The following is a 19,387-nucleotide window of genomic DNA, read 5'->3' as shown; positions in this document are numbered from 1 at the left end:
GCCAGGTGTAGCAGTTGCTCCACAGCTTAGAAATGGGAGCTGGTTTGTTCTGCTGAAGATAAATGTGGTTAAAACGTCTAATTTATGACACCAAATATGAAGCATCATCTCTTTATCCATAAACCTGTCTATGTTTCATTACAGCCAAGCCACACAATGTTCAACCTGGCAGTCAAACAATCTCAGTGAACAAATCCTTCCAAAGTAAGCCGCCTATTCATTTCCTCGGGATTCCAGCCGTTCCACATTTTGACTGTTTGCTCCATTCTAATCTCTTACCTCCTGATCTTGTGTTTTCTTTTTCAGATTTATTCGCAATACCAATTTATTTTTAAGCATTGATGGTGATTGGTGGCACAAGCCAAACTACCTGTATCACACCTTCCCATATGGCATTAAGGGAAATGGTGAGGAACCTTTAAATTATTATGACACTCCACAATCAAACCTCACAAACCAAATGAGAAAGATTTTTTAAAACTAGGAAGGGGTTTGGTAAGGTGAACAGCAATCGAAACTCATTGAAGAGGGGGTGGGATGTGGGCTGGTCACCAATTTAAGATTGCTCATAAGAGGAAAAGGGCTCCAGATGTTTTGCCACACAGGCATTGGACCCTTTGTCACAAGGAAGATGAAACAAAAATTCTTCCATCTTTTAAAAGAAAAAGTATTCAAACTTGAGGAGTTTGCAGGACGAGAGTGAAATGCTTGAAAGTCGGATTAGTTTTACTTTTGTGAAGAACCAGTATAGATATGACAACCTGAATGGTCTCCTTTTGAGCTGGAAGCTTCTTGGGTTGTGGGATATAGATCTTGGTGACTTGGTGGGCTGTGTCTCATACAACTGTGATGAGAATTTAAAAAGCTCTGCATTGTGATTTACAGAGGTTGCAAAGTGTGTTATACAAATGCAAGTTTTACTCCTATTGACCTGCATGTCTGGGGTTGGTTGAACACAGTGAGCTAAACAGTTGGCTTGCAATGCAGAATAAGGCCAGCAGCACGGGTTCAATTCCCGTATCTGCCTTCCCGAACAGGCGCCGGAATGTGGCGACTAGGGGCTTTTCACAGTAACTTCATTGAAGCCTACTCGTGACAATAAGCGATTATTATTATTATCATGTGTTTATTTTTTGTTAACATAAACATTTCCGATCTCGCAAACTGGAATGATGAGAAAAATACACAGCCAATACTTTGATGACAATGTGTAATTTGATGAAATTATGTCAAATAAGCTGTACAGTTCAGACAAAACACAATGGACGGGTTTCTCCGTTGCCTGACGCCGAAATCGGGAACGGTGATCGGGAGGCGAATGGCTCCCAATGCCAGAATCGGGGCAGGCGCCGGTTTGACACCGGGTCGTGATGCTCTGCCCCCTCCAAATCGGTGTCATCCGGAAGCGTGCCGTGCGCAGTCACAACCCCATTGGAATGTCATTAGCCAGCCCTCCCGTGATTCTCCGCCTCCAATGGCCGAGTTCCCATCGGTACGGGCCACATGTGGTCCCAGTGGTCGGGAGCCTGGCGTGCTGGCTGCGGAGAGAGAGAGGACATGCGGACAGTGTTCAGCGCTGCCACACTTGGCCGCTGGCCGGGGGGGGTGGGGTTCTGGCATGGCTGGGGGGGGGGGGGGGGGGTTGGTGTGGGGTGGCCAGGAGGTGGGCTGTGGGATCAGGGTGGGCGGGTACGCAGTCCAGCATGGCTGCCGCCATATTTTCCGGGACGATCGGTGCGTTGTGGGGGGGTGTAGACATGAGCGGCTGCAGCTCGTCAGCCCTGCGCATGTGTAACACAGGGCCCGCCGATTCTCCAACCATTTTCCACGGGTTCCCTGGGTGTTTCACGCGCCGCCGGTCCTAGCCCCTCACCGGTAGCAGAATCAGTGAGGGTTGTGCACCGATTTACCCGTTGTGAAAAGGCAGGGATTCCTCCGTTGGCGTCGGCAGTTGGCCGAAGAATCCCCACCGAAGTCAATGGATGTTCCATTATCGGCGTCTCACCCATGGCGTTCTTGTGGTGGGAGGAACAGGAGAATCCAGCCCCTTGTCAACATTACAGCTTTACAGAGAACCAACAGCCCTAAAACGAGAAACACTTCTGAGATCTAAGAACACACAGCTCCAACACAACTGATGTCAGAAAACACGTTGTACTATCATAAAAGCAATTTACTGTGGATGCTGGAATCTGAAACAAAAAAGAAAATGCTGGAAAATCTCAACAGGCCTGACAGCATCTGTGGAGACAGAACAGTGACAATATTTCGAGTCTGGATGACTCTGTGTCAAAGCTTTGACAAAAAGTCAGCCAGACTCGAAACATTTGTGCTCCACCGGAGCAAAATTTACCTTTGAGCAAAGGCCTGATGCATCTGTCCCGATTTTAAATTCCACTGACTTCAACCAGGTGGGCTAATCCGACAGTGCATATTTTACACCACTGTCTCTGGTCAGATTGACATACCATGCGACTTAATGTCCCTTCAACATTGTTTTTCATTTGCTATTAGTGACATTGATATCTTTGCCTTTGGTAAGTTCCACTCGTGATGCTGTTGGCTGAGTCAGAATCTAGTGTAGCTGGATTTCTGGATTTTGACGCCGACTTGCCTTGATTTTCTGTTTAATTATAGATAAATAACTGTGAGCCTCAGTTATATCCACAGTAAATTCTGGGCTATTATCTGATTAAATAGCAACCTGTGCACTTACTTTAAAATTTCCTGCTTACACAATGGCACTCTGTTAGGTGATTTTAAAACCAGTCTTAACCGCTGTTAAGCTGTTTGATCAGTCATTGAATGGGCTTTACATGCTGGCTGAGAATGTTTCCTAGTAATCATTGTGGAAAAACCATTAGGAGTCCCAGTTTAATCTTGCTTTTGAGGTTTGAAGATAAAATGGCTCCAAGTCAAAATAGAAACAGTTCGTCTTCATTTCTCTTTTTTGAAAGCCTCCTTAAATCTTAGAAATGGAACATCTGGGATGTGATGCCTTTGGTGTGATATCCCGAGAGTATTGACTCGTGTGTTAAGTCTGAAATGTGATGGACGCTCTCAAAACCTTGATGTAAATACGGTTTGTGTAATGGGAAGGAGCAACCAGAGGGGGAGTTACACACACCCTAAAACATTTTTGTGTAAGGGTAAACATTTTCTTTATCTTCCAGAAGTGATTGTCAAAAAGATATTGGTCCGAATACAGTCCCACATGCCAGATGAGATAGACAGGTAAATTCTGGGATCCAACTTTTCGGGCAATGTTCTCAATGTGTTTTATTACTTTTGACCACCCATCGCAGAAAATGTCAGTGAAGAGATCGTGTGTCGAGATTAGATTGCCTTTACGCAGCACAGTAATTCGCAGGCAGTTGCAATTCGCTTTTCCCTCCGGCAGCACACCCAAGCCAGCGGGTTTCCCGACAGCACGGGATGGTTACAATAGGAAACCCCATTGACAAGTGGGGGGAAGATACAATCCCGCCGCCAGTGAACGGTGCGAGGCCAAGGAACGGGGCAGCGCGGTAGCACAAATGGCTCGCACTATGGCTTCACAGCGCCAGGGTCCCAGGTTCGATTCCCCGCTGGGTCACTGTCTGTGCGGAGTCTGCACGTTCTCCACGTGTCTGCGTGGGTTTCCTCCGGGTGCTCCGGTTTCCACCCACAGTCCAAAGATGTGCAGGTTAGGTGGTTTGGCCATGTTAAATTGCCCTTAGTGTCCCAAAAAGGTTAGGCAGGGTTATTGGGTTACGGGAATAGGGTGGAATTGAGGGCTTAAGGGGGTCGCTGCGGACTCGATGGGATGAGTGGCCTCCTTTTGCACTGTACGTTCTATGTTCTATGTAACACGTGGCTGGGCAACCAGACAGTCCAGCACAAATCCAATGGAAATCCACCATTGCCTCTGTCAGATATTTCCAAATGCATTCATGTTGTGTGATGGAGGATACAACCGGGACCACATCTCCTTGGAAAGTCTGTCAGGCCTAATTAACTTACATACTTAGAGAAGTTGTGATCTGTGCGTCATTTCAATATCCTCTGTGGATGAGGAAGAGTATTCCTCTGGTGAGAATAAGGTACCGTGTTATGCTCACATTTTGAGCTCACATTACGCTTTCCATTGTGAACCATGAACGGCCCACCGTGCTGCCCCTGATTTCGGGAGTGATTCTCCCAAATGGAGCCCAAGTGTTTGTGCCGTTGTGAACGCCGTCGCGTTTCACGACGTCGCAAAACGGGCCCGGGGACGACCGATTCTGTCCCCCACAGGGGGCCAGAACGGCGCTGGAGCGGTTCACGCCGCTCCAGCCTCCCTTCCCGGCACCAAATGGGCACTGCGCCAACCTATGCATGTGGAGTTGGGCCGCGCCGACCTGTGCATGCGCGGGAGACTTCTTTAGCCCCGGCCCTTACTCAACATGGTGTTCAGGGGCTCGCCGTGCCAGAAAGTAGGCCTGGGGGGGGAGAGGCCGGCCTGCAGATCGGTGGGCCCCGATTAGGAGCCAGACCCCTTCTGAGGTCCCCCCCCCCCCCCCCAAGGGACGGAGAACCCCCCCCCCCCCCCCCCCCCCAACAACCTGCCACTCCCACCCGTTCATGCAGAATTCCCGCTGGCGGGTGAACGGTGATGTGTTGGGTAAGCTGGGTTTATGTGGACTGTGTTTGATGCAGTGTAGAGAGAGACAGGCTTCCAACACTTGATGAGATGCAACACGATTTTATTGAACATCTAACTATATTACATGCTTAACTGTGGGTTTACACTATGCTGACTTGACTGGAGACCTGAGGCTAGCCTGACCAGACTAACTGATTAACTGATAACTGATTAACTGATAACTGATCTTTGGCAGGTAGGATCAAGGAAAACCCAAAAGCTTTCTATAGGTATGTCAGGAATAAAAGAATGACTAGGGCCAGTCAAGGACAGTGGTGGGAAGTTGTGTGTGGAGGCTGAGGAGATAAGCGAGATACTAAATGAATGCTTTTCATCAGTATTCACTCAGGAAAAAGATAATGTTGTGGAGGAGAATGCTGGGACCCAGGCTATTAGAATAGATGGCATTGAGGTGCGTAAGGAAGAAGTGTTGGCAATTCTGGACAAGGTGAAAATAGATAAGTCCCCAGGGCCTGATGGGATTTATCCTAGGATTCTCTGGGAAGCCAGGGAAGAGATTGCTGAGCCTTTGGCTTTAATTTTTATGTCATCATTGGCTACAGGAATAGTGCCAGAGGACTGGAGGGTAGCAAATGTGGTCCCTTTGTTCAAGAAGGGGAGTAGAGATAACCCCGGTAACTATAGGCCGGTGAGCCTCACGTCTGTTGTGGGTAAAGTCTTGGAGAGGATTATAAAAGATACGATTTATAATCATCTAGATAGGAATAATATGATTAGGGATAGTCAGCATGGTTTTGTGAAGGGTAGGTCATGCCTCACAAACAGTCCAAATCGGTAGGACTCTTCTTCAGGGCTCGGGCTATTTACTGAACTTAATTGGGTTTGAAGGTTGCATTGGATTGGATTGGATTTGTTTATTGTCACGTGTACCGAGGTACAGTGAAAAGTATTTTTCTGCAATCAGCTCAACAGATCATTCAGTACATGGGAAGAAAAGGGAATTGAACAGAATTCAAGAAAATACATGAGAATACATAATAGGGCAACACAAGATATACAATGTAACTACATAAGCATTGGCATCGGATGAAGCAGACAGGGTGTAGTGTTAATGAGGACAGTCCATAAAAGGGTCATTTAGGAGTCTGGTGACAGTGGGGAAGAAGCTGTTTTTGAGTCTGTTCGTCCGTGTTCTCAGACTTCTGAATCTCCTGCCCGATGGAAGAAGTTGGAAAAGTGAGTAAGCCGGGTGGGAGGGATCCTTGATTATGCTGCCTGCTTTCCCCCGGCAGCGGGAGGTGTAGATGGAATCAATGGATGGGAGGCAGGTTCGTGTGATGGACTGGGCGGTATTCATGACTCTCTGAAGTTCCTTGCGGTCCTGGGCCGAGCAGTTGCCATACCAGGCTGTGATGCAGCCCGAGAGGATGCTCTCTATAGTGCATCTGTAAAAGTTGGTAAGGGTTAATGTGGACATGCCAAATTTCCTTAGTTTCCTGAGGAAGTAAAGGCGCTGTTGTGCTTTCTTGGTGATAGCGTCGACATGAGTGGACCAGGATAGATTTTTGGTGATGTGCACCCCTAGGAATTTGAAACTGCTCACCATCTCTACCTCGGCTCCGTTGATGCTGACAGGGGTGTGTACAGTACTATGCTTCCTGAAGTCGATGACCAGCTCTTTAGTTTTGCTGGCATTAAGGGAGAGATTGTTGTCGTTGCACCACTCCACTAAGTTCTCTATCTCCCTCCTGTATTCAGACTCGTCGTTGTTCGAGATCCGGCCCACTATGGTCGTATCGTCAGCAAACTTGTAGATGGAGTTGGAACCAAGTTTTGCCATGCAGTCGTGTGTGTACAGGGAGTAGAGTAGGGGGCTAAGTACGCAGCCTTGCGGGGCACCGGTGTTGAGGACTATTGTGGAGGAGGTGTTGGTGTTCATTCTTACTGACTGTGGTCTGTTGGTCAGAAAGTCAAGGATCCAGTTGCAGAGTGGAGAGCCAAGTCCTAGGTTTTGGAGCTTTGATATGAGCTTGGCTGGGATTATGGTGTTGAAGGCGGAGCTGTAGTCAATAAATAAGAGTCTGATGTAGGAGTCCTTGTTTTTGAGATGCTCTAGGGATGAGTGTAGGGCCAGGGAAATGGCGTCTGATGTGGACCGGTTGCGACGGTATGCGAATTGAAGTGGGTCAAGGCGTTCCGGGAGTATGGAGGTGATGCGCTTCATGATCAGCCTCTCAAAGCACTTCATTACAACTGACGTCAGGGCCACCGGGCGGTAGTCATTGAGGCACGTTGCCTGGTTCTTCTTTGGTACCGGTATGATGGTGGTCTTCTTGAAGCAGGTGGGGACCTCGGAGTGGAGTAGGGACAGGTTAAAGATGTCTGTGAAAACCTCTGCCAGCTGGTCCGCGCAGGTTCTGAGTGCACGACCAGGGATCCCGTCCGGGTCCCATCGCCTTCCGTGGGTTCACTTTCAGGAAGGCCGATCTGACTTCGGAAACTGATGGTTGGTATGGGTGAATTATGGGTTGCTGGGGCACTCGATAGCGGGTTGTTGGTTACCTGCTCAAACCGAGCATAGAATGCGTTAAGTTCATCGGGGAGGGGTGCACTGCTGCCAGAGATACTGCTCGGCTTCGCTTTGTAGCCCGTTATGTTGCTTAGTCCTTGCCACAACCGCCGAGAGTCTGTCTGTGACTCTAGCTTAGTTTGATATTCTCTCTTGGCATCTCGGATGGCTTTGCGGAGGTCGTACCTGGATTTCTTGTATAGGACAGGGTCGTCTGCCTTGAACGCCTCAGATCTGTCCTTCAGTAGGGAGTCAATCTCGCGGTTGAGCCATGGTTTCCGGTTGGGGAACGTACGTACTGCTTTCTTTGGCACGCAGTCGTCCACACATTTGCTGATGAAGTCTGTGACGGTGGTGACATACTCATTTAAGTTAGTCGCTGAGTTCTTAAATATGGACCAGTCCACTGTCTCCAAGCAGTCACGTAAGAGCTCTTCTGTCTCCTCAGACCAGCACTGCACAACCTTCTTAGCTGGATTCTCCCGCTTGAGTTTCTGCTTGTAAGCCGGGAGAAGGAGCACAGTCTTATGGTCTGATTTCCCAAAGTGCGGTCGGGGGATGGAACGGTAGGCGCCCTTGATTTTTGAGTAGCAGTGGTCAAGAGTGTTGTCGCCCCGGGTGGTACAGGAGATGTGCTGGTGGAATTTTGGCAGTACACTCTTGAGGTTGGCTTTGTTGAAGTCTCCGGCCACAATGAACAGGGCCTCCGGGTGTTCTGTTTCATGGTTGTTTATGACTGTGTACAGTTCATCCAGCGCCTTCCTCACTTCTGCCTGGGGTGGGATGTAGACCGCTGTGATAATGGCTGAAGTGAACTCACGTGGAAGATAGTATGGGCGGCACTTTACGGTCAGGTATTCCAGGTCTGGGGAGCAGTAGGTCGCCAGGGTCACCACATCCAAGCACCAGGAGGAGTTGATGAGGAGGCAAAACCCCTCCACCCTTCGCTTTGCCTGAAGATGCCGTGCGGTCCGCCCGGTGAATAGAGAAGCCTTCAGGTTGTATGGCACAGTCCGGTGAGGTGGGGGTGAGCCATGTCTCTGTGAAACAGAGCACACAGCAGTCTCTTACTTCCCTCTGAGAGGTAAGTCTGGCGTTAAGTTCATCCAGCTTGTTTTCAATCGCTTGGAGGTTTGCCAGGAGTATGCTGGGGAGAGGGGTCTTGAAACCGCGTTCCTTCAGTCTAACCTGCAGACCGCTGCGTTTCCCTCGCTTTCTCGGTCGGCTGCTGCTGCTGGATGATCCTGGGATCCGATGGGAGACGTCAGGCCTTGTGGAAGGTAGGTGGTTGCGTCTGGCAGGGTCCAGGGCGCTGGCGGGGTCCAGGGCGCTAGCGAGGTCCAGGGCGCTGTTTACATTTCCGGGGTCGCGTCTGGCAGGGCCCCGGGCGCTGCATGAGAGTTGAATAAATATAGTAATCATTTTCATAAAACATTCTAAGGAATACTTAGAAGATTAAAAATTAACCAGGTATTTTGAAGAGACTGAGTCAGGAAATAATATTATATGACTTGATTGTGCAATATTTTATTTATCAATTTCCAAAGAACTAGGCGCGGTGGAACACAGGAAAAAAATCTGTTGAAGATAAATTTAATCAGCATTTTCTCTATTTTTAATGCCAAATGTTACCTCACACCTGTCATGAATCATCTACTGGGGAGTTGCCCAGCAATTTCTAGGAAAATATATAATAAACTTGCTTCAGCTGATAATAACTCTTTTCTCTGGTACAAAATGTTATGAAAATAAAGATATATGGTGTGCTCTCGGCTAACAGAAGAAGTTGTCATTAGGATAAGAATATCATTGGAGGCGGAATGAGGCCTTAATTCGGTATTAATCGCCCAATTAAGTTGCTCTATTAGCATCTGCGCAGGATGAACATCCATGAGTCATCTTACTCCAGACTCAATCGAGTGACGAAGGGGGGCTGTGGGGTTCCCCCCCCCCCCCCCCTCACACTTCCCCCAAACCATCCCCTCACCTCCAAAATCATTACTAAAGAGGAATTTTCAACTGTGCCAAGGTCTCTATTATCGATACAGTAGATGTGACTGTCACATTTCCAGAGGTTTCAATTGCCATCTCCCTCAGGGCTGGTTTAGCTCACTGAGCTAAATCGCTGGCTTTTAAAGCAGACCAAGCAGGCCAGCAGCATGGCTCGATTCCCGTACCAGCCTCCCCAGACAGGCGCCGGAATGTGGCGACTAGGGGCTTTTCACAGTAACTTCATTGAAGCCTACTCGTGACAATAAGCGATTTTCGTTTCATTTTTTTCATTTTCAAGGATTCACAACAGGATTGATTCAAACCTTGTGCCGAGGCTTTACTTGTCAATTTACCAACCATCACCTTATTCCTGTTGTAATCCTTTATTCAAGCACTGAAGCACTGATTTTTCGGGGCCTCAGGGCATACCTATTGGCAAACCTTCAGGTGAATTGACCCATTTTAACCATGGAGCTTTCATTTTGTTTGTAACAACTGTTGAATGTTTGGCTCCAATGTTTTATTTGTACAAGTTGACTCTGACAGGAGTTAATTGCATCATCCAAAATCACATCACCAGTTTCAAAATGTGTATTGACAATGTGTGGTAAAATTACTAGCCGAGTTTGGGACCTTCTCAGGTTATAAATTAAACTTAGGCAAGAGCGAGGTGTTTGTGGTGCACCCTGGAGACCAGGAGGAAGGAATTGGTAGGCTCCCGCTTAGGAGGGCAGGGGAGAGCTTTAGGTACCTGGGGGTGCAAGTGGCCAGGGACTGGGGGACTCTCCACAAGCATAACTTTACCAGACTGGTAGATCAGATGGAGGAGGAGTTCAGGAGGTGGGACATTCTGCCATTGTCGTTGGCGGGGAGGGTGCAGTCCGTCAAAATGACAGTGCTTCCGAGGTTCTTGTTCCTTTTTCAGTGCCTGCCCATATTTATCCCCAGGGCCTTCTTTAGGAGAGTGACCGGCAGTATTCTGAGCTTTGTGTGGGCACATGGGACTCCGAGAGTGAGGAGGGTGTTCCTGGAGCGAGGAAGGGATAGAGGCGGGCTGGCGCTGCCCAACCTTCTGGGGTACTATTGGGCAGCCAATGTGTCAATGGTGCGTAAATGGGTGATGGAGGGGGGAGGGGCGGCGTGGAAAAGAATGGAGATGGCGTCATGTAGAGGTACGAGCCTGGGTGCCATGGTAATGGCCCCGTTGCCGCTCTCCCCCAAGAGGTATACCACGAGCCCGGTGGTGGCGGCGACCCTAAGAATCTGGGGACAGTGGAGACGGCATCGGGGGGAAACAGGGGGCTCGATGGAGGCTCCACTGGGTGGCAACCATCGGTTCATCCCGGGGAACACGGATGGGGGATTCAGGGGATGGCAAAGGGCGGGCATCAGCAAATTGAGGGACCTGTTTATTGGCGGGAGGTTTGCGGGCCTGGGGGAACTGGAAGATAAATTTGGCCTTCCCCAGGGGAACATGTTCAGATACCTGCAGGTAAAGGCATTTGCTAGGCGACAGGTAGAGGGATTCCCTTTGCTGCCCTCGCAGGGGACGATGGACAGAGTGCTTTCGGGGGTGTGGGTAGGAGAGGGGAAGGTGTCTGACATCTATAAGGTAATGCAGGAGGTGGAGGAGTCGTCAGTGGAGGAGCTGAAGGCTAAATGGGAGGAGGAACTCGGGGAGCAGATAGAGGACGGGACTTGGGCGGAGGCCTTGGAGAAAGTCAACTCTTCCTCCTCATGTGCGAGGCTTAGTCTCATCCAATTTAAGGTGCTGCACCGGGCCCACATGTCCGGGACTAGGATGAGTAGGTTCTTTGGGGGTGAGGACAGGTGCACCAGATGTTCGGGGAGTCCTGCGAACCACGCCCATATGTTCTGGGCATGCCCAGCACTGGAAGAATTCTGGAAGGGGGTGGCGGGGACGGTGTCGAGGGTGGTTGGATCCAGGGTCAAGCCAGGGTGGGGACTCGCGATTTTTGGGGTTGGGGTGGAGCGGGAGTGCAGGAGGCGAAAGAGGCCGGGGGTCCTGGCCTTTGCGTCCCTAGTAGCCCGTCGAAGGATTCTGCTACAGTGGAAGGATGCGAGGCCCCCAAGCGTGGAGACCTGGATCAGTGACATGGCGGGATTTATAAAATTGGAAAAGGTCAAATTTGCCCTGAGAGGATCAACACAAGGGTTCTATAAACGGTGGCAGCCTTTTCTGGACTTCCTGGCTCAGAGATAGGTAACTGGGTCAATAGCAGCAGCAACCCGGGGGGGGGGGGGGGGGGGGTGCATTATTGTAGTGTTTATTCTGTAACTTTATAGTGTGTTAATTTGCGTTGTTGTTAAAATGCTGGGTTGTTCATGGGGATGGGGCGAATGTATATGATTGTTAATATTATTGTTATTTTCGGTATTTTACTAAGGTGCGTTATTGTTGTATAAAATCAAAATTTCTCAATAAAAATTATTTAAAAAAAAGACAATGTGTGGTAAACCACTGTTACACCTTTATTAGGTGATGTAAGGTAGGACCTGTACTACAGGTTCGCTGGTAGTCCCTGCCTGCTGGCTCCGCCCAGTAGGCAGAGTATAAATATGCGTGTCATCCATTCAGCAGCCAATTCACCAGCTGCTGTGGGAGGCCACACATCTACGAGCAATAAAGTCTCAGTTGTACCCAACTCTAATCTCTGTTCAATTGACCGTGCATCAATTTAAAAGATGGACCTCCGTATCAAGCCAGATTGCCTGCAACTGGATCCGCAATCAAGCGATGCCAAAAAGGACTGGTAGCAGTAGTAGTGGCTAGCTACCACTGGCTAGCATGCTTTGAGGCCGATATCAACTCAGCAACCACCCCTGTTCCGGAGGCTCTGAAGATACAGATCCTGTACTCAAGGTTGAGCTCCAACGTCTTTCTGCTGATCCAGGACGCGCCGAACTACGCCGATGCCATGGCTCTTCTCAAAGAAAACTACGCGCAGAAGACGAACACACTCTTCGCCAGGCACATACTCGCCACTCACTCTCAACTCCCTGGTGAGTCCATGGAAGACTTTTGGCGGGCCATTATTCCACCCGTCTGGGACTGTGACTGTCAGGCCGTTACGGCCACTGAACATTCGAACCTCCTTATGCGCGACGCGTTCGTTACGGGGATTGGGTTGGGTCTCATACGCCAAAGACTGTTGGAAGGGGCCACGCTCGATCTAGCTGAGACAAAGAAGCTAGCGTTCTCTATGACGGTCGCCTCGCGCAACATTCAGGCCTACACCCCAGCCACGCAGCCCACCCCTCCTACACATCTTGGAACCCACAGACGGCCGACCCAGCAGGGGCCTTACCCAGCCAGTACGCCTGCACCGCACGCCAGCCTGTGCACCCCGGGGGTCCCCAATGTTACTTCTGCGACCAGCAGAAACACCCTCGCCAATGCTGCCCGGCCCGCGCTGCCCTTTGCAAGGCTTGCGGCAGAAAAGGGCACTTCGCCGTGGTGTGCCAGGCCTGTGCAGTCATTGCTATCGCCCCCACCCCCTCGTCTACACACAGTGGGCGCCGCCATCTTCACCTCCCGAGGCCACGCACGACCAATGGGCGCAGCCATCTTCTCCCCCTCAGTCCATGCGCCCCAGATGGGCGCCGCCATCTCGTCCAACCCCGCAACGTGCGGCCCATGGGCGCCGCCATTTTGTCCCCCTCAGGATCTTCAGGAGCCGCCATCTTGTCTCCCCCACGGGGCATGGACACCGACAGCATTCCAGGACCTGGGCCCCCCAGACTCACCATCATCTGACGCCAGCGACGACCGACCACAACTCGCCTCAGTGACGTTTAACCAGTCTCGTCCGCACAACCTGGCCACCGCATCGACCAGCGTGAAAATCAATGGCCACATGACCTCTTGCCTGCTGGACTCCAGGAGCACCAAAAGCTTCATCCACCCGGATACGGTAAGGTGCTGCTCCTTCGCGGTCCTCCCCGCAAACCAAAGAATCTCACATCACATTCCGCCGCGATCCGGGGGTACTGTACAGACACACTCAGGTTCAGGGCGTAGAATTCAGCAGCTTCCGCCTCTCCGTCCTCCTTAACCTTTGCGCTGCCCTACTACTAGGCATGGACTTCCAGTGCAATCTCCAGAGCCTAACCCTCAAATTCGGCGGGCCCCTACCACCCCTCACTGTGTGCGGCCTCACAACCCTAAAGGTCGATTCATCTTCCCTCTTCGCGAATCTAACCTCGGATTGCAAACCCGTTGCCACCAGGAGCAGACGGTACAGCACCCAGGACAGGACCTTCATCAGGTCTGAGATCCAGCGGCTGCATCGGGAGGGTATTATTGAGGCCAGCAACAGCCCCTGGAGAGCCCAGGTGGTAGTCGTTAATACTGGGGAGAAACACAGAATGGTCGTGGACTACAGCTAGACCATCAATCGGTACACGCAGCTCGATGCGTACCCCTCCCACGCATATCTGATATGGTCAATCAGATTGTACAGTACCGGGTCTTCCCAATGGTAGACCTCAAATCCGCCTACCACCAGCTCGCCATTCGTAAATCAGACTGTCCATACACTGCTTTCGACGCGGAAGGTCGTCTCTATTACTTCCTCAGGATTCCCTTCGGCATCACTAACGGGGTCTCAGTCTTCCAAAGGGAGATGGACCGAATGGTTGACCGGTACGGTTTGCGTGCCACCTTCCCGTACCTAGACTTCATCACCATCTGCAGCCATGGCCAGCAGGACCACGATGATAACCTTGCCAAATTTCTCCACACCGCCACTGTCCTAAACCTCACCTACAACAAGGAGAAGTGCGTGTTTAGCACAACCCGCTTAGCCATACTTGGCTCTGTGGTCCAGAACGGAGTTCTGGGGCCCGATCCCGACCACATGCGCCCCCTCATGGAGCTCCCCCTTCCCCACTGCCCCAAGGCCCTCAAACGCTGCCTGGGGTTCTTCTCATACTACGCCCATTGGGTCCCAAAATATGTGGACAAGGCCTGCCCACTCATACAGTCCATCCACTTTCCCCTGACGGCCGAGGCACAACATGCCTTCGCCCGTATCTGAGCCGATATCGGCAAGGCCGGGATGCACGCAGTAGACGAGACACTGCCCTTTCAAGTCGAGAGCGAGCATCGGACGTCGTCCTAGCGGCCACCCTCAATCAGGCAGGCAGACCCGTGGTATTTGGGCACTCATCCATCAAAAAAGAGGCCCAAGCTATTTTGAGGCTGTGCGGCATTGGAGGCATTACATGCCCGGCAGGGGATTCACCCTCCTCACTGACCAACGGTCGGTAGCCTTCATGTTCAATAACACACAGCGGGGCAAGATTAAAAACGATAAAATCTTGAGGTGGAAGATCGAGCTCTCCACCTATAATTACGAGATTTTGTATCGCCCCAGCAAACTCTTTTTTTTAAAAATAATTTTTATTGAAGAGATTTTTTTACATGAAAAAATTTACCCCCCCTAACCATAGACTATTACAAAATATTCCCTCTTAACAAATATCCCCCCCCCCCGCCCGACCCCCCCGCGCGCGCTGTCCCTCCCCCCTCCCCCCAAAAACAAACAAAGCAACAATTAACATCAAACATGAACTGCGAACAAATTTGTCCGCATTGCAACCTTAAATAGCCCACCACACCCGTTGTTGCCACCCCTCCCTCTCCCCCCCCCCCTCCCCCTCCCCCCCGGGTTGCTGCTGCTGCGACCTCTGCACCCTATCTTTGAGCCAAAAAGTCGAGGAAAGGCTGCCACCGCCTGAAGAACCCTTGTACCGACCCTCTCAGGGCGAATTTGACCCTTTCCAACTGGATAAAGTTTGCCATGTCATTAATCCAAGTTTCCACGCTTGGAGGCCTCGCGTCCTTCCACTGTATCAGTATCCTTCTTCGCGCAACTAGGGACGCAAAGGCCAGTACTCCGGGCTCTCTCGCCTCCTGTACCCCCGGCTCCACCCCAACCCCAAAAATCGCTAGTCCCCATCCTGGTTTGACCCTGGATCCCACCACCCTCGACACCGTCCTTGCCACCCCCTTCCAGAACTCCTCCAGTGCCGGACATGCCCAAAACATATGGACATGGTTCGCTGGACTTCCCGAACACCTGACACATCTGTCCTCACCCCCAAAGAACCGACTCATCCTTGTCCCCGTCATATGGGCTCTATGTAGCACCTTAAATTGAATGAGGCTAAGCCTCGCACACGAGGAGGAAGAATTAACCCTCTCCAGGGCATCAGCCCATGTCCCATCCTCTATCTGCTCTCCCAGCTCCCCCTCCCACTTGGCTTTCAGCTCCTCTACTGATGCCTCCTCAGCCTCCTGCATTACTTTGTATATGTCCGATATCCTCCCCCCTCCGACCCAGACCCCCGAGAGCACCCTATCGCTCGCCCCCCTGCTGGGGAGCAAGGGGAACCCTTCCACCTGGCGTCTAGCAAATGCCTTCACCTGCAGATGTCGAAACACGTTTCCCGGGGGGAGCCCGAATTTCTCCTCCAGCTCTCTCAGGCTCGCAAACCTCCCATCTACAAACAGATCCTTCAGCTGCCTGATGCCCACCCTGTACCAGCTCTGGAATCCCCCGTCCATGTTCCCCGGGATGAATCTATGGTTCCCTCTTAACGGTGCCTCCATCAGACCTCCCACTTCCCCCCTGTGTCGCCTCCACTGCCCCCAGATCTTGAGGGTGGCCGCCACCACCGGGCTCGTGGTATACCTCGTGGGAGGGAGCGGCCATGGCGCCGTTACTAGGGCCCCCAGGCTTATGTTGCCACAGGACGCCCTCTCCATTCGTTTCCAAGCTGCCCCCTCCCCTTCCATCATCCACTTGCGCACCATCGACACATTAGCCGCCCAGTAATACCCCGAAAGGTTGGGTAATGCCAGCCCTCCACTCTCCCTACTCCGCTCCAAGAAGACCCTCCTCACCCTTGGGGTGCCGTGCGCCCACACGTAGCTCATGATGCTGCTCGTCACCTTTTTGAAGAAGGCCCTAGGGAGGAAGATGGGCAAGCACTGGAATAAAAACAGAAACCTCGGGAGGACCGTCATTTTAACGGACTGCACTCTGCCCGCCAGCAACAGCGGCACCATGTCCCACCTTTTAAATTCCTCCTCCATCTGTTCCACCAGCCTAGTGAAGTTCAGCTTGTGGAGAGTCCCCCAGTTCCTTGCCACCTGCGCCCCTAAATATCTAAAACTCTTTCCTGCTCTCTTCAACGGGAGTCTCCCGATTCCCTCTTCCTGGTCCCCTGGGTGTATCACAAATACCTCACTCTTACCCAAGTTTAGCTTGTACCCCGAAAAGTCCCCGAATTCTGCTAGCAGTTCCATCACCTCCGGCATTCCCCCTTCTGGGTCTGCCACGTATAGCAGCAGGTCGTCCGCGTATAGCGATACCCGGTGCTCCTCCCCGCCCCTTGTCAGCCCTCTCCACCCCCCTGAGCCCCTCAGTGCCATCGCCAACGGTTCAATTGCCAGTGCGAAGAGCAGGGGGGACAAGGGGCACCCCTGTCTGGTCCCCCGGTGAAGCCCAAAATACTCCGATCTCCTACCATTCGTCACTACACTTGCCATCGGGGCCGAATAGAGCAGCTTCACCCATTTAATAAATCCCTCCCCAAATCCAAACCGTTCCAGCGTCTCCCACAGGTACTTCCACTCCACCCTATCAAATGCTTTCTCCACATCCAGTGCCACCACTATCTCCGCCTCCCCCTCCACTGCCGGCATCATGATGACGTTTAGCAGCCTCCGCACGTTCGTATTAAGCTGCCGCCCTTTCACAAAACCCGTCTGGTCCTCGTGTATCACCCCTGGCACACAATCCTCTATCCTGGTAGCCAGGATCTTTGCCAGCAGCTTGGCGTCCACATTCAGGAGCGAGATAGGCCTATATGACCCACACTGCACGGGGTCCTTGTCCCGCTTCAAGATCAGAGAGATCAGTGCCTGCGACATTGTCGGGGGCAGAGCCCCCCCCCTCCCATGCCTCGTTGAAGGCTCGCACCAGCACAGGGCCCACCAGATCCGCATATTTTCTGTAAAATTCCACCGGGAACCCGTCTGGCCCCGGCGCCTTCCCCGACTGCATATGCCCAATCCCCTTGACTAGCTCCTCTAACCCTATCTGCGCCCCCAGCCCCTCTACCAGCTCCTCTTGGACCTTGGGGAACCTCAGTTTGTTCAAGAAGCCCTCCATCCCCCCTCCCCTCGTCGGCGGCTCTGACCGATACAGCTCCTTATAGAAGTCTCTGAAAACCCCATTTACTTCTGGCCCCTTCTGCACTATGTTCCCACCCCTCTCCCTCACTCCCCCAATTTCTCTAGCCGCATCCCGCTTGCGGAGCTGATGCGCCAACATCCTACTCGCCTTCTCCCCATACTCATAAATCGCGCCCTGCGCCCTTCTCCACTGTGTCTCCGCCTTTCTGGTGGTCAACAGGTCAAACTTAGCCTGCAAACTGCGCCGTTCCCCCAGCAGCCCCTCCTCTGGTGCCTCCGCATATTTCCTATCTACGTCCAGAAGCTCCCCCACCAGCCTCTCCCTCTCCTGTCTCTCCCTCCTTTCCCTATGTGCCCGTATGGAGATCAGCTCCCCCCGGATCACCGCCTTCAGGGCCTCCCATACCATCCCCACCTGCACCTCCCCCGTGTCATTAATGTCCAGATATCTTTCAATGCTCTTCCGGACCCTCTTGTACACCTCCTCATCCGCCAGCAACCCCACATCCAGGCGCCACAGCGGACGCTGGTCTCGCACCTCCCCCATTTCCAAATCTACCCAGTGTGGCGCGTGGTCTGAGACCGCTATGGCCGAGTACTCCACTTCCCGTACTTTCGGGATCAGTCCCCTGCTCAATACAAAAAAGTCAATTCTAGAATAGACTCTGTGGACATGGGAGAAAAAGGAATACTCCCTCGCCCTCGGCCTCCCAAACCTCCAGGGGTCCACCCCTCCCATCTGCTCCATAAACCCCTTTAACACTTCTGCCGCTGCCGGCCTCCTACTCGTCCTTGAACTCGATCTGTCCAACACGGGGTCCAGCACTGTGTTGAAGTCCCCCCCCATGATCAGGCCCCCTGCCTCCAGGTCCGGAATGAGGCCCAGTAGGCGCCTCATGAAGCCAGCGTCGTCCCAGTTCGGGGCATACACGTTAACCATCACCACTTTCTCCCCCTGCAGCCTACCCTTCACCATGACATATCTACCCTCTTTATCCGCCACCACCTCCGCCGCCACGAACGACACCCTCTTCCCTACCAGGATCGCCACCCCTCGGTTCTTTATGTCCAGTCCTGAGTGGAACACCTGTCCCACCCACCCCCTTCTCAGGCGGACCTGGTCCGCCACCTTCAAATGGGTCTCTTGTAGCATTGCTACATCCGCCTTCAGCCCCTTCAAATGCGAGATTACTCTCGTTCTCTTGACCGGCCCATTCAGCCCCCTCAAATTCCAAGTGATCAGCCGGATCGAAGGGCAGCCCGCCCCTTTCCCCTGCCGACTAGCCATATCCTGTCACCTGCTCGCCCCGAGTCAGCCCTCCCTTTCTGACCCGCTCCCCATGGCGATGGCGCCCCCCCCCCCCACCCCTCCAGTCCTCAACTTCTCCTCCCTGGCCTTTTCAGCAGCAACCCGGTGGCCCCCCCCTCCCCCCCTCCCCCTCCCCCCCCCCCCCCCCCCCCACCCCCCTCCCCCCCCAGGCTAGGACCCTTCCTAGCCGCGATGCACCCTCCATAGTACTTCCGTAAGTCAGCTGGTTTACGCTGACCCGGCTGCCCCTGCCACACTCCGGCTCCTCCCGGCATGGGGGACGTCCCCCCCCTTACCACCCCTCCTTGACCCCGCTCCAGCGCGGGAAAGGGAGCCATTGCTGACCACGCCCCTTACTCCCACCCCCCTCCCTCCTCTGCCCCGTGCGCGGGAAACCAGAGGAAAGCCCGCGCTTTCGCCCTGCCCCTCCCCGCCCCTCCATCTTCAGTTCCACCCCCGTCCCCGATCTCACACCGATAAATACAAAACAACCAAAAACCCCACAAGAAACACATACCCCCGGCACTCCCCCCCCACCCCGCCCTCCCAACATAACATTATAAATAACAGGAAAAAGAGAAAAAAAAACTGGTATAGAGAACAAAAGAGGTCCAAAAATACGACCAAGTGAAAATCCAACCAAAAGAAAGCCACATGTCCAGCTTA

The 19,387-nt window shown here is 52.4% G+C and overlaps 1 protein-coding gene across 1 annotated transcript in view; it reads left to right on the top strand.

The window, feature by feature from the left end:
* LOC119954013 overlaps positions 1-19,387 on the top strand; it is a 149,766-nt gene that overhangs the window by 43,213 nt on the left and 87,166 nt on the right. Inside the window, exons 5-7 of the mRNA XM_038778790.1 lie at positions 145-204; positions 307-407; positions 3,174-3,234. Of these exons, the coding sequence (XP_038634718.1) occupies positions 145-204; positions 307-407; positions 3,174-3,234 (222 nt within the window). The remainder of the gene's footprint in view (positions 1-144; positions 205-306; positions 408-3,173; positions 3,235-19,387) is intronic.

The sequence above is a fragment of the Scyliorhinus canicula genome, chromosome 19 (genome assembly GCF_902713615.1).
Source record: "Scyliorhinus canicula chromosome 19, sScyCan1.1, whole genome shotgun sequence".
In the NCBI taxonomy this organism is placed as follows: domain Eukaryota; kingdom Metazoa; phylum Chordata; class Chondrichthyes; order Carcharhiniformes; family Scyliorhinidae; genus Scyliorhinus; species Scyliorhinus canicula.
The sequence above is the reverse complement of the archived record's forward strand: the minus strand, read 5'-3'. Positions and strand labels throughout refer to the sequence as shown.